A 14,036-nucleotide genomic window follows, 5' to 3' on the forward strand; every position below is an offset into this window, starting at 1 on the left:
GGCTCACTGATTAGTTGCTAGAGGTTATAGCACATGATTTCTGCTTGCTGATTGGTTGCTAGTGATTACTGTACAGTAATACTGCTCACTGGTTGCTAAAGGTTACAGCATATCCTCTCCTCACTGTAGGGGGGCATGATATATATGAATGCCACCTTTATTTACATATCAATGCCGCCGGCCTCAGCTATTTACATATGAATGTTGCCGCTATTTACATATGAATGACGGTTATTTACATGTAAACACAGGGTCTGCAGGTGAGTCATCTGTACGCAGCAATAGGGCAGAGCTGGGCAGCATTAGTAGCAGCATTTCCCACTAAGATATTGGGACACAACACAGGACAAACTTCAAGGGAATTTAAACTGGAATGGTTGGCAAGTATGAGGCAGCTGCTTTGGGCCCCACAACAATGACAGGGCCCAGGGCAGCTGCCCCTTTTGCCCTGCCTTAAAGACGGCCCTGTACAGTTCATCAGATCAGCCTGCAGGGACACTCTAAGGGAGAGCAGCATATCTTTTAATACTGTATCTGACACTGGCTGGCCAGATATGGGAAAAGCAGCTATAGGGTCTGAGAGAAGCCTGGATGCTGCAGAATGTGCTCCTACTTCACCCTGCATGGCATCCTCGCCTGAGGGGGATGGATCCCTGATAGGTTTAGACTTTTCTGGGCTTGAGAAGGTAGGATGTACCTGAGCCATTTGTGTCACCAGCGATGGCCAGGCTGCCCGAGGGAGAAACTGCAGAGGCATACACTAAAGGGCCGGCCATGGACCGAGTAACACACTGATGCCATCTTGCCGAGGCTCTCAGGAGACGGGTGGAAAGAAGCCCGAGAGCTTACAAGGTTGCGGCATTTGCTTCTTTCGTCAGGTGGACTCAGAGGTGCGCTGCTCAGCCGTAGGGTGCCCACGTGCCAGCCAATGTCACTGGTTGCTAGACGCGGGGAGGCCCTAGCTTAGCAACCAGTTTGGCAAATGGTTTTTAGGGTGGTGGACTGGCGGTGTGTTTTTTTTTTTCTGGGACACTGTATTGTCCTGGAATGAAGGTGCCATGGGACAAAAATCAGAATTAAGGGACAATCCCGGGCAATCCGGGACACGTTGGCACCCTAGTGAGTGTGTGTAATAAATATATATATATATAGCGCTGGCTCCTAAAGAGCACACGCTCTGTGTTTTTTCTCTATTTAAAATTCCTAGAACCGCAGTTTGCTTTTGGGTTTAATTATACCAAATTATAGTTTCAGTATTCAGTCCAGCTAGATTGCACTGTGTTTTGCTTGGCCACAGGTGGCACTGTCATCACTGGCAAGTGTGAGAACGCAGTTCAGCTCAGCGCATTGAGTGCCACTTTTCTCTGAAGTAGCCCAGTGGGAGTGTCCTGCTGCGCATTCTGGGAGAGGGTACTTAAGGTGATGACATCACATGCTTCGGGGTTCCGATTAAGAAGATCTTTCTGTTTGCTTGGTCCTGGTCCTCCTGACCAGCCCCCATGGCCCTCATGGCCTGGGGTGCAGATCCATCCAATTCCGAGTCTCGGGGCTGGCTAGCCCGAGGCAAAGTAACTGGAAGGAGGATTTGAAGGTGGTCCGGTGCTGTCTCATCTGTGGAGAGGCCCAGCAACTGAGGAAGCAACCGGGGGGGGACTCTTCGGGAGAAGGCCACGCGTAAGGCTGGCTTCTCAGAAAGAGCCTGGAAGCTTAGTTGAAAGACCCCAAGTGAATCTACACTCGTACGGTATCGCCGGACCGGCTGCAAGATACTGGTACCATATGAGGGCTCTCTAAACTTGTCTACATCCTTCAGTTTACTACAAGTGTTCTACAACAAGTCTGTGGCAGAGACTTTATTCAAATGTTCCATATGCAAGTCTGTGGCAGAGGCTTCGCCTTAATCTAAACACTCTATCGGCTGCTAGGCCTAGAGAGAGGAGGTTTATCCGGTAGCTGTGAGAATCCAGTTGTGAATGGCAATTCTCTGGATTTCTATAGTGAGAGACTTCCTATTTTTGAGTAGTTCCAAGAGCACCTGAACTTGCTACCTAAGGGCCGGTTCACACAGGGGGCGACACGAGGCGACACGACTTGCCGTGCCGCGACCTGACAAGTCGCCCCCGTTCTGTACAATGGACCGTTCTAAGAGGAGCGACTCGAGTCGCTCCGACTCAGAAAAAAGGTTCCTGTACTACTTTTGGGCGACCTCGGGGCGACTTGCATTGACTTCTATACAGAAGTCATTTGCAAGTCACCGCTGAGGTCGCGGCAGGTCGCGGCGAGGCAAGTCGTGTCGCCTCGCATCGCCCCCTGTGTGAACCGAGCCTAAACCCTCATTGAGAGACTGTGTTTTGTCTACTCTTGTTTGCAAATAAATATCCCAAAAGTGGATCCAGTGTCAGTTCCTGCAATTCTTTGGGCCATCTACCTCGGGAAACCCCTAGACGCACACAAGGTCAAGAAGGTAACAGTAAGCCCAGCAAATCAGCTGCTCCTTCGGGGATCTATTATATATATATATATATATATATATATATATATATATATATACACACACACTGCTCAGAAAAATTAAAGGAACACTTTAGTATAGCATCAAGTCAATTAAAACCCTGGGATATTGATCTGGTCAGTTAAGTAGCAGAGGGGGTTGTTTATCAGTTTTAGGTGTTTTGGTGTTAATTAAATTAACAACACGTGCACTAAGGGCCGGTTCACACAGCGAGGCGCGGCGAGGCGTCTCCGACTTGCCTCGCCGCGACCTGCGGGGACCTCAGCGGCGACTTGCAGAGGACTTCTGTATAGAAGTCAATGCAAGTCGCCCCCGAAGTCGCCCAGAAGTAGTACAGGAACCTTTTTTCTGAGTCGGAGCGACTCGAGTCGCTCCTCTCAGAACGGTTCCATTGTACAGAACGGGGGCGACTTGCGGGAGCGAGGCGAGGCGAGCCGTGTCGCCTCGCATCGCCTCGCTGTGTGAACCGGCCCTAAATGGGCAACAATGAGGCGACTTCCAAAACAGGAATGGTTTTTACAGGTGGAGGCCACAGATTTTTTTTTTTCCTACTCATCTTCCCTGACTGTTTATCATGTACCTGGTAGCAGAGCTGGAAATGATGTGGAAGGCCTCTGAGTCGGGGCCCCTGGTACTGTAAACAGAAGGTGCAGAAGTGCAGAGTGCTATGAGTGACTGAAGGATCGGACTGTAGAACAGCAGGATGTGTCAGGAAGCAGAGACAGGCAAGTCGAGTCATATATTGGCAGGACAGATCAGGTACAGAGAAGCAGGCAATAGCGCGGTCTGGGTACACGCCGGGTCAGGAGCCAATCGGTGCAACAGAAGCAAATGGAGCAGGCAGCAGCAGAGGTCAAAGACAAGTTGGGGTCAGTGCAGATGGAGGTCAGAGAGTGGTCAGACAAATCAGGTCAGTAACTGGAATCAGGATACAGGATAACGGGAACAGAGGATGCGGGGCTGAAAGACAAAGCAACACTGATCCTGAGCACTGGCTGAGTTTAAAGCCTGCCTGGCGCCAACATCTGTCACAGGGGCATGCGTGTGCCGTTGCGCACAAGAATGTGCATATACATTAGCCAGTGCCCAATTCTTGCAAGCACGAAAGGGAACATGTTTTAGCCTGCACACCAGGCCTTCCAGTCACTTCCAGTCCTGGGGCATGGCTATACGGCAACCAGTTGTGACATTTGACGCAATACCGGAAGTGACGTTCCGAGGTTCACGATCTCGTGTGGGTGAGATACAGATCACACACGCTGGGTCCGCTGTGACCATATCATGCCAGTACTTGCTGCTGCAAGGGGATAAATACATGCTTTTACTTACCTATTTTCATGTGAGTGCAATCTTTGAAGTTTTTTTTTAATTTAATAAATCTACCACAATGTTAATGCACTATACTGCACTATTGGAGCACTTTGTTTTATTATATGTGGAGAGTTTATGACATTGGATTCACGATTGGATATCAATGGATGTTTAACCCTATGAGGTTTGATGTTGATTTGCCGAGCATAAGAGTGCATGGCATCTTCATCTGGTGAGTGCAGATCCAGAGGGCAGTGGAATCAACAAGTGCACGTGGTTTGGTGGAAGAATTCAAGATTACAATTTTGCTTGAGACATCATGTCTTGCATATGGACTATTTAGTCACGGATTATGGTTATATTTATATTTTAGTTACCAGTGCTACTATTTACTTGTATTTGTTTATATGCTAAATGCCTTTTCATATATATATATATATATATATATATATATATATATAGCCATGGTGTTAGCACTACTGACAAACAATCCGCCAAATCACCCCACTGCCAGACTTCATGCATCCTTTCCAGAGACAAAGAACAGTCATTTGCAAGCTGTTTTATTGGGGGGTACAACTTGGATAGGGGTGGGTGCCCATAGAATTAATCATTGCCATCATATTTACAGATTTCAGTATACTTTGATCAAAGTTAGAGCCTGAAGATTGAATGTGCATACTTGACTAAGTAGAAATCTTCTGCAGCTCTGTTACTCCCTCTGCATCTCCATGCAAACTACTGTTCCTAAGAGTTCTCCATCCGTCACTGTGTGAGGTATGGAAACATCACTTTTGACCGTGTAAATGTAATGGTCTTAGATCTCTTCACCTACTGCCTAAAACGTGCTTTCTCTTCCACAACTGGTTTCCTCCTGCACAACTTATTACATTTTAGATATATAGCACATCCTCTTCTAATGGGTATGAAGAACTCACTCTGAATAAGCCCCTCTACTGGCTCTGGTGACTCGCTGCTACTACGCCTGGGGTTTGCAGAACCTCTCCCTGGAGGTTAAAGTCTATTTTCTAGGAGATGGACTACTGCTCCCAGCCAGTCCAACTTGCAAACCATGTGCCAGCCGGCCACACTGATTTGATACAACTCCCCACAGTCTCTCCTCTGATCCAGGACTCGTCACCATCCACCGTGTGTATGATGAAGACTCTGCTAGTGACCATGTAGAAGCAGAGTTCCCTTCCAGACTCCCTGGCACCTCCAGCCATCCTCTGTGGTAACACTCACCGATCTTCCAGCCCTGAGTCCTTGATGAGGAACTTGTGCGGACTATGTGTTCTGACAGCTTCTCCTGCCCCTCTGCTCCAGGAGTTCCCTACCACCAACCGTGTGGTGACAGAGACATTGCCAATGACTGTGTAGAGGCAATGTTCCCTTACAGTTCTCCCTGGGCCTCCTCCTGCAATCCCACACCCCCACCAGATGGGGGTGTGCTCCTGCGGCTGTCTATTACTCCATTCCTCGCATCACCCTGCCGACAACCCCCCCCCCCCCGGCAGCATGTTACCTCAGCATATATAGGAGGCCCACCCCGTGCCAACACCAGTTAGGGATTAGTCAGGGCTCCCACATGTTCTGCCTGCTACCCCAGCTCTAGGCCCAGCCTCCTCTTCCAGAACATTCTCCCTGGAATCAGGGGAGGCGCCCCAGAACTGGAGCACAGGTGGTCACACCCACTGCTACTCTAACCAATCCCAGCCCCCAGAGCAAAACAGACAGGCCTAGCTTGCAACATAGGCCTGCCTAAATTTGCCTGTGCTGAACAACCTAGTAAAATAACCCTTACTAGCACCTACCTTCTGGTAGAAGGTGACACACACACACACACACACACACACACACACACACACACACACGTATGTATGTATGTATGTGTGTATATATATATATATATATATTATACTGTAAGTGATCCAAGCGGCAGTGAGAGCAGGCACTTGTCAAAACAAGGTACCTGCTCAAAAATAATTTTATTGTGCCAAATGTGGTCGAGGAGGGGGAGAACAACATAAAGCAGAGCTTTCCCCTTTAGGGTGAAGCTCTGCTTTAACCCCTTCGGTACTGAGCACTTTCACCCCCTTCCTTCCCAGACCAATTTTCAGCTTTCAGGGGTTTTGCACTTTCAATAAGAATTGCGCAATCATGCAATGCTGTACCCAAATGAAATTTTTATCATTTTGTTCACACAAATAGAGCTTTCTTTTGGTGGTATTCACCGCGTTTTTTATTTTTTGCGATATAAGCGGAAAAAGAGCGGAAATTTGGAAAAAAAAAAAATTTCTTTATTATTTAAATTTAAGCTAAAATGTATTCTGCTACATGTTTTTGGTAAAAAAAAATCCCGTTACGTGTATAATAATTGGTTTGCGTGATCATGTACAGATGTGCGCAGGTGATCACGGACATATGTGTGCAAATGATCATTGGGACATGTAATTTTACTGTTATATATGTGGGGGACGTGTTTTGGGGATCATTACTATGTGGGGACATGTGTGTTTACTTTGTGTGTTTTACATGTGTGTTTACACTAGACTGGTGATCAGTGAGTAAAAGCTGTAAGAAACGGCTCATACTGATCACCAGCTGGCTCTCCTCTCCTCAGCGACAACTTCCGTGTGAGGAGGGCAGAGCCGATCGCCTAGCAACTGGCTGTTTACATCACATGACGGCCGTGATTAGACACGGCCATCATGTAATCAGGAGGGCCAATCACAGAGCACTCCTGCCGATCTAAGATGCGCCGTGTCCGGGTGACACGAGCGCATTGGGATCACGCCACTGCATGGGAATGCGCGCAATCCCGCTCCTTCTGAGGGACGTTACTGAACTGAGGAGAGAGCACCTACCCGGCCATGCATATGCAGTGGTCGGGTGGGAAGTGACTAAAGATAACTAAACCCAGGACCCTGCATTCATTGGTACACAGAACATGGAAATGCAACAGTTCTAGTAAATATAAACTGCTAAATACCTTTTCTCATCAGCATTATATAGCAGTCTTGTGACTTCTATCAGTGTCTGGTTAAAGCTTGTAGGAGGAGTTTTCATTTTCCCCTGATCGTCCTATGAGTCTGCAGGACCCCTGACCCTCTGTCTGGACAGTGCTGATCACATGCACTCTCCCAAGAAAAAAAAAAAGTCTTTAGCATTATACACCAAACTGAGTATGTGCGGAGTACCACCAAGGCTTTATTCTATCAGGAGATGTATTGGGGACTGTGGAAGAAGGGGAGGATCAGAGAAGACAAGTTCAAACAGCCTTTTTACACAATGCAGAGGATTGGCCCCTTAGGTTCCACAGTGAGTATAACAAGCATGCTTTACTGCATATACAGACTGATTTTACTGATGTGAGTTTAGTAACACTTTATGTGCACCTATATGTCTGCAGCTGGTAAATATAGATATAGATATATATATCTATGAGTTGGTTTCGTACGATTTTACAAACATTTTTTAATAAATCATTAATAATATTAATAAAAGTATGACCTCCAAGGAAAAACAAGGCATATATGCAGCTAGCAGTCAGATGGCTTAATTAGCAGTTGGCATGTTTACTGTACCTGCTGTGTACAGTAAACTCATGCACAGCTTAATCATTGAGTCAGTCAATCAAGACACATAATTCCTTGAACATTCCAAATGGCTAAAGAGGGACAATGCAGGTATAATATAAATACCCCATTTTTATGTCCAAGGACATCACAAACAATGCAATGTGATATATACTAACAACCGTGTATTGAAAAGGATGAATGTTCAAATTGCACAAACAATTCTTATTAATATGAATGTACAGCATGTCATAGAGTTCAAGGATATGGGAAACGTAACATATAGCATTGCATACAAGGTGCACCAATTAGGGGTACTTAGTGTATTGCACGGCATACATATTGCAGTGGCCTATGGTGTGTAAAGCAAACGGAACAGAATGGTAATGACTACTGTATGCAATGTAATGCAAAATATAGAACATACAAATCCCCATAATTACCGCTTTAGATTGGTGGCCAGCGGAGAGGTGCTCAGTTGTACTGGCATTAAATGTAAAAATGCTCCTTATATTGGAGTTCAGTGGTAAAGTGTCCCTTTTGCTCCTCCCATTAACTTCCTGATTTAAGCCATGTCTCTGCACTTCCTGTTTGCCAGATTATTGTGCTCTCAATGTCTTGCTCCTTGCATAACTGCAGCTGTCCCTATCTTCACTACTACTCATTACCAAACTTTGGCTTGTTTTTTGACTACGCTTCCGCTTAATCCCAACCTGCAACCGCCTATTACTGACCTTTGGAATGGCTACTGACTACGCTTCTGCTTGATCCTTACCTGCGATATCTTCTACTGGATCCCAGCTTGCTTACCTTCTGGTGGGATGATCCTGAGGACCGTGACCTGCTACTAACATGCAGCAAAACCCATCTCCACCATCAGGACTTTTGGTAAATAAAGGTTCAGGCTTAGACCCCGCACTTTGGGTAAGTCAGTGGCATCCGCCAGGGAGCTACTGGTCTCCGAGCTTGACCCCTGACCGTGACAGCCCCCTTGCATTGGTGGTCATTTGAAAGAATGCGCCCTTACGCTGGTTGTCAATAGGAAGAGTTAACCCTTAGATTGGTAGCCAATGGGAAGAATGCCCCCTTACATTGATGGTCAATGGGAAGAGTGCCCCTTTAACATTGGTCAATAGGAAGAGGTGGTACATAGGTAGCCAATGGGAAGAATTCCCCTTTACACTGGTGGTCAATGGGAAGAATGCACCCTTACATTGGTACTTAATGGGAAGAATGCCCCCTTACTTTGGTGGTCAATAGAAAGAATGCCCTCTTACATTGGTGGTTAATGGGAAGAATGTCCTCTTGCATTGCTGGTTAATGGGGCATTCTTCCCATTAACCACCAATATAAGGGTAAATTCTCCCTTTTGGCTACCAATATAAGGGTGCACTCTTCCTTTTGACAACCAAGGTAAGGGGGCATTCTTCCAATTGACCACCCATGTAAGGACGCACTCTTCCTATTGACCACCAATGCAAGGGCGCTGTCACGGTCAGGTGTAAACTTTGGAGACCAGTAGCTACAGCAGTAGAGAGGCTCCTATCGACCATCAGGGTAATGCAGGCCATACATGGTCGAATTTCGAACAAATTTTCTTTTCAAAATCATAAAGTTCGGTTTTTTGTGATCCGATGATGCCACCATTGATTTTCAAAATTCGGCCGACCAAGCCTTCAATTTCACCTCATGTCGCTAAGAAAAGAATTATCGTGGCCGGGAATCTTTTTGCTCCGTAAATTTTCTTTTCTTATTGCATTTCTCGTACGATTCTCCCATCATTGATTAGAAAATCGTTAATTTTTCAATAAATTTCCAACATGTTCGATTCCTCAAATTTGATTTCCACATGAAAATTGCTGCAGCCCACTAATGATGCGAAATTCGTCCGAAATTTCTTAGATATGATTTTTGAAAGAAAATTCTTTTGAGATTCGAACCATGTATGGAATTAGTAAGCAAGCAGGTCTTCCTGGCAGATGACGCTGGCTCACCTGTGTAGACTTCACTCATCAAAACCAGACATAGAGGCTATATTCTCTGTAGGCTGAATGTTATTTATTGACAAAAATGGTGAAAATACTGCATTATGGCCACCAGATGGAGCTAAGGAAAATACATATTTTCTTTGATACTGAACACCATCTAGTGGCCAAAATGTGGTATTTTTCCCATTCACACTGCTTTAACTTTCAATAATAAAGATCAATCTGCAGAGAATATTTGATTTTGCCCATTTCCCACATTAACACATTTACATGGAGTTTGAATGGAAGAACATGTGTTAAATTTTCTATAAATACATCCATTTACTTATTGGCACCAGTGTAGGGCAGGCTGCTTCCAGCACTGGGGATAATAAAAGTTGTGTGACCTTTGATACACCTATGATAGTTGCATAATAAAGTTCTGTCGGGAAAGCAGAATATGATAACTGTGACTATTGAGCAATTTTATCTTCCTGCAGGGTAGTCATGATTAGATCTCTTAGACAAAACTGCCAGAAGTGGAAAGAGGACAAGACCCAAGAGGTTAAGGGCCCAAACGTGTCTTTCTCCTCTGTATTTACCAGTTATGTGCTCACATTTACCGCTGTACAAGCTCAACTCATAAGAGTAATGGAATTCCTTTATGCCTTTAAACAAAATGGCATTACCTTTGATAAAGACGCCATGGCTCCTACTGCCCCCCGATGGTTGTAAAGTAGGGTGGCACAAGCAACATTTTTTCTGTTATCAGAGCAGTACAGGCACTGCCATAGCTTTCTGCCTTCAGAAAATACTAGTTACCTGGCTGTGTCTGATGTCTATAGACCTGGAAGGAACGTGCTGCAAATCGGTGTCAGACAGGCGCCAAAGTTCCTTATCTCTACATTTGTTCCAGTTCATGGACTCAGAAAGCACTGAAATGAAAGCATCAGCATGGCAGCCAGGGAACTAGCATTCTCAGAGATCAGCAAAGAGGGCCTTTGCTTTTTTTTCTCATGACAGAATCCCTTTAAGGGTCCATTCTTACCAAAATGTGAAAATTGAGTGTGTGTAAACGCATGTTCGCTGACATGCATTTGCATGCAACATTGCGTTTTAAAATGTCCAGCAATCATTTTTTATTTATTTTTACTTCACTAAGCTTTATTTGTAATGGAAACCTTAGCTGCTTTGTGATTATACTTGTTGAAGGGCACTAACATACGTTTACAGACGTTGTGTCACGTGACAAGAGAAAATGCTGAGAAATGTAGGGCATGTTGAACTTTTTTTCAGTGAAGGTCAGCAGTGTGAACTAGGGGGTCAACCAATACTGATTTTTTGGCTGCCTTTCAGGCCAACAGGCGATATTCTGTACATTTACAGTTTTCAAAACTGCTGTGGGTGGCTGGCTGGCTGACACCCTGCTGTGGGTGGGTGACTGGCTGGCTGGCACCCTGCTGTGGGTGGGTGAATAGCTAGCTTGCACCCTGCTGTGGGTGGCTGGCAGGCACCCTGCTGTGGGTGGGTGGCTGGCTGGCACCCTGCTGTGAGTGGCTGGCACCCTGCAGTGGGTGGCTGGCTGGCTGTCTTGCACCCTGCAGTGGGTGGCTGGCTGGCACCCTGCTGTGGGTGGCTGGCTGGCACCCTACTGTGAGTGGGTGGCTAGCTGGCACCCTGCTGAGGGTGGCTGGCTGGCTGGCACCCTGCTGTTAGTGGGTGGCTAGCTGGCACCCTGCTATAGGTTGCTGGTGGGAACATTGCTGTGGGTGGCTGATGGGCACCCTGCTGTGGGTAGCTGCTGGCTGGCGTGTTCTTTCTGGTCTAGCCATTCCAAATAGATATAGCATGAAGGGGTTAAGGGCCGGTTATCGCTGCAATTTCTGCCTTCTGGTGCATTTTTGATGCATTCCAGTGCACTTTCCTTATTTTTTTCCTTCATCTCAATTGAGGACATGGGTGTTCCAGTGCATTTTTGATGAAGTTTGCCATGTTCCAGATTCGTTCCATACAGAAGAAAATGCAGCATGTTCTACTTACCGTATTTATTGGCGTAAAACATGCACAGGCATATAACACGCACATTCATTTTAAGAGGGAAGTTTCAGGAAAAAACCGTACATTTTAAATAAGGAACTTTGAAGCAAAATAAGGTTCAGTGCCCATCTGCATCCTCACCATTGCCATTAATGCAACCTGATCAATGCCCATCAGCAGCCTCACCATTGCCATCAACGCAGCAGCCTCACCATTGCCATCAACGCAGCAGCCTCACCATTGCCATCAACGCAGCAGCCTCACCATTGCCATCAACGCAGCAGCCTCACCATTGCCATCAATGCAGCAGCCTCACCATTGCCATCAATGCAGCAGCCTCACCATTGCCATCAATGCAGCAGCCTCACCATTGCCATCAATGCAGCAGCCTCACCATTGCCATCAATGCAGCAGCCCCACCATTGCCATTAACGCAGCAGCCGCAGCATTGCCATCAATGCAGCAGCCTCCCCATTGCCATCAATGCAGCAGCCTCACCATTGCCATTAACACAGCAGCCGCAGCATTGCACCATTGCCATTACATACAGTGAGAATCTCCTCTGATAGACAGAACAGTGGTCCAATGGTGGCCCAGGAGAGAGGACGTCCTATTACAGAGGCCGCCAAGTAAACAGGAGATTCTCAATGTATGTAATTTGACGGCGCTCGTTCTGCCCCACTGAGGCAGCTAAAATTGAAGTATTGGCGTATAACACGCACACACTATTTGCATTCGATTTTCATGGTGAAAAAGTGAGTGTTATACACCAATAAATACCATATGTTGATTGCACTGGATGGCGCTGCACTCGTGTGAACTAGGGCCATTGGAATCCATGTTAAACAATGTCAATGCATTTTTAATGCAGAATAAAAACACACTGAGCTGCATCTGGTGTGAACCAGCCCTAAGTGTAGAATTTCACTTACAGGGCCCATTTATACCATCTACTTACCCCAAAACTGCAACGACAACAGCTTCCATTTTAATCTACAAAGCTCTTTACATTACAGCATTGTAGTACAGTGCAGCATAGGGTGTTTTTTTTTAATCCTGCCCTTTCACCATGCCTCCTTATGTGACGCCTGGCTTTATGGGAGGCATGGATCTGAGGCTCTGACTTGCTGCAGCTTCTTATGCACACTGTGAGAAGCTCACATTGTGCAGTGCAGTGAGTAAGCAATTTCCATGAAGGAGAGGAGCCTGTACAACCATGCAAGACTAAAGGTAAGGCTGGAGTGCTACTTTAAAAAACAATGAATAGAAATAATTACATTATCTGTTAATAATAATGTGACCCATGGTTTAAAAAAATCTGAAATAATGAGAACATGCATCTGTCATTTGCAGGAAAATGGTGGAAGATGGGTAAACTGCAAGCCACAAGAGTGTGACACCAATGAGGACAGCTTGGGAGATGGTGAGTAAATAGGAGCCCTATGTATGTATGTATGATGGCACCTTGTAAATATTACTTCTATCTTACTATGTGGATATAGGAGGAGATTTACTAAAACTGGAATCTGGTACAGCTGTGCATAGTAACCAATCAGCTTCTATCTTCAGCTTGTTCAACTAAGCTTTAGCAAATAGGCCCCTTTCACACCATGACTATGCACTAACGTGGAACGTTCATGTCCACTCCGCTGATGCAGAGCGGACTCGGGCACAGCCCGCTGTTCTCTATGGGGCTCTCAGATGGAAACGGACCGCCTGTCCATTTCCATCTGGCTGTCATTCAATCCGATCTGCCAGACGGATGGGGAATGGGATCCCCTTCCGTCTGTTTTTAGCAGACAGGATCAGATGTTGACAAAAAAATAAATAATTGCAACGCTGTGTGATACTGAACCTTACAAATGCATAGATGGTGCCATAAACAATGAAGATTCCGGATTGCTAAAAAATGTAACTATAAACATAAATATTTTTTTGCATAACAAGCAAGCTCACAGTGAAAGAAATGTAGTATTATTCCTTAACCACTTAAGGACCAGCCTCGTTTTGAGATTTAGGTGTTTACATGTTTAAAACAGTTTTTTTTTTTTTTTTGCTAGAAAATTACTTTGAACCCCCAAACATTATATATTGTTTTTTTTTTTCTAACACCATAGAGAATAAAATGGCGGTCATTGCAATACTTTTTTGCACACTGTTTTTTCGCAGCGGTCTTACCGCTGCGAAAATACAAAGCGCACTTTTTTTTGGAAAAAATTAACTTTTTTTAATAAAAAAAAATAAAAGCAGTAATATTAGCCCCATTTTTTTATATTGTGAAAGATAATGTTACGCAGAGTAAATTGATACCCAACATGTCGCACTTCAAAATTGCGCCCGCTCATGGAATGGCGACAAACGTTTACCCTTAAAAATCTCCATAGACGAAGTTAAAAAATTCTATCGGTTGCATGTTTTGTGTTACAGAGGAGGTCTAGGGCTAGAATTATTGCGCTCGCTCTACCGATCACGGCGATACCTCACATGTGTGGTTTGAACACCATTTTCATATGCGGGCGCTACTCACGTATGCATTCGCTTCTGCGTGCGAGCTCGGTGGGACGGGGCGCGTTTAAAAAAAAAATTATAATTTATTTTACCTTTTTTTTTTTTTTTTTTTTTTTTTTTTTT

At 45.3% G+C, this 14,036-nt stretch overlaps 1 protein-coding gene across 1 annotated transcript in view; it reads left to right on the forward strand.

Moving 5' to 3' along the window:
• The window catches only part of GRB7 (growth factor receptor bound protein 7), a 245,445-nt gene that overhangs the window by 15,406 nt on the left and 216,003 nt on the right, over positions 1-14,036 (forward strand). The window contains exon 2 of the mRNA XM_077459813.1: positions 12,759-12,828. Coding sequence (XP_077315939.1) covers positions 12,759-12,828 — 70 coding nt within the window. The remainder of the gene's footprint in view (positions 1-12,758; positions 12,829-14,036) is intronic.

The sequence above is a fragment of the Lithobates pipiens genome, unplaced genomic scaffold, assembly GCF_037356315.1.
Source record: "Lithobates pipiens isolate NorthernLeopardFrog02 unplaced genomic scaffold, aLitPip1_a1.2 Scaffold_28, whole genome shotgun sequence".
NCBI classification, from domain to species: Eukaryota; Metazoa; Chordata; class Amphibia; order Anura; family Ranidae; genus Lithobates; species Lithobates pipiens.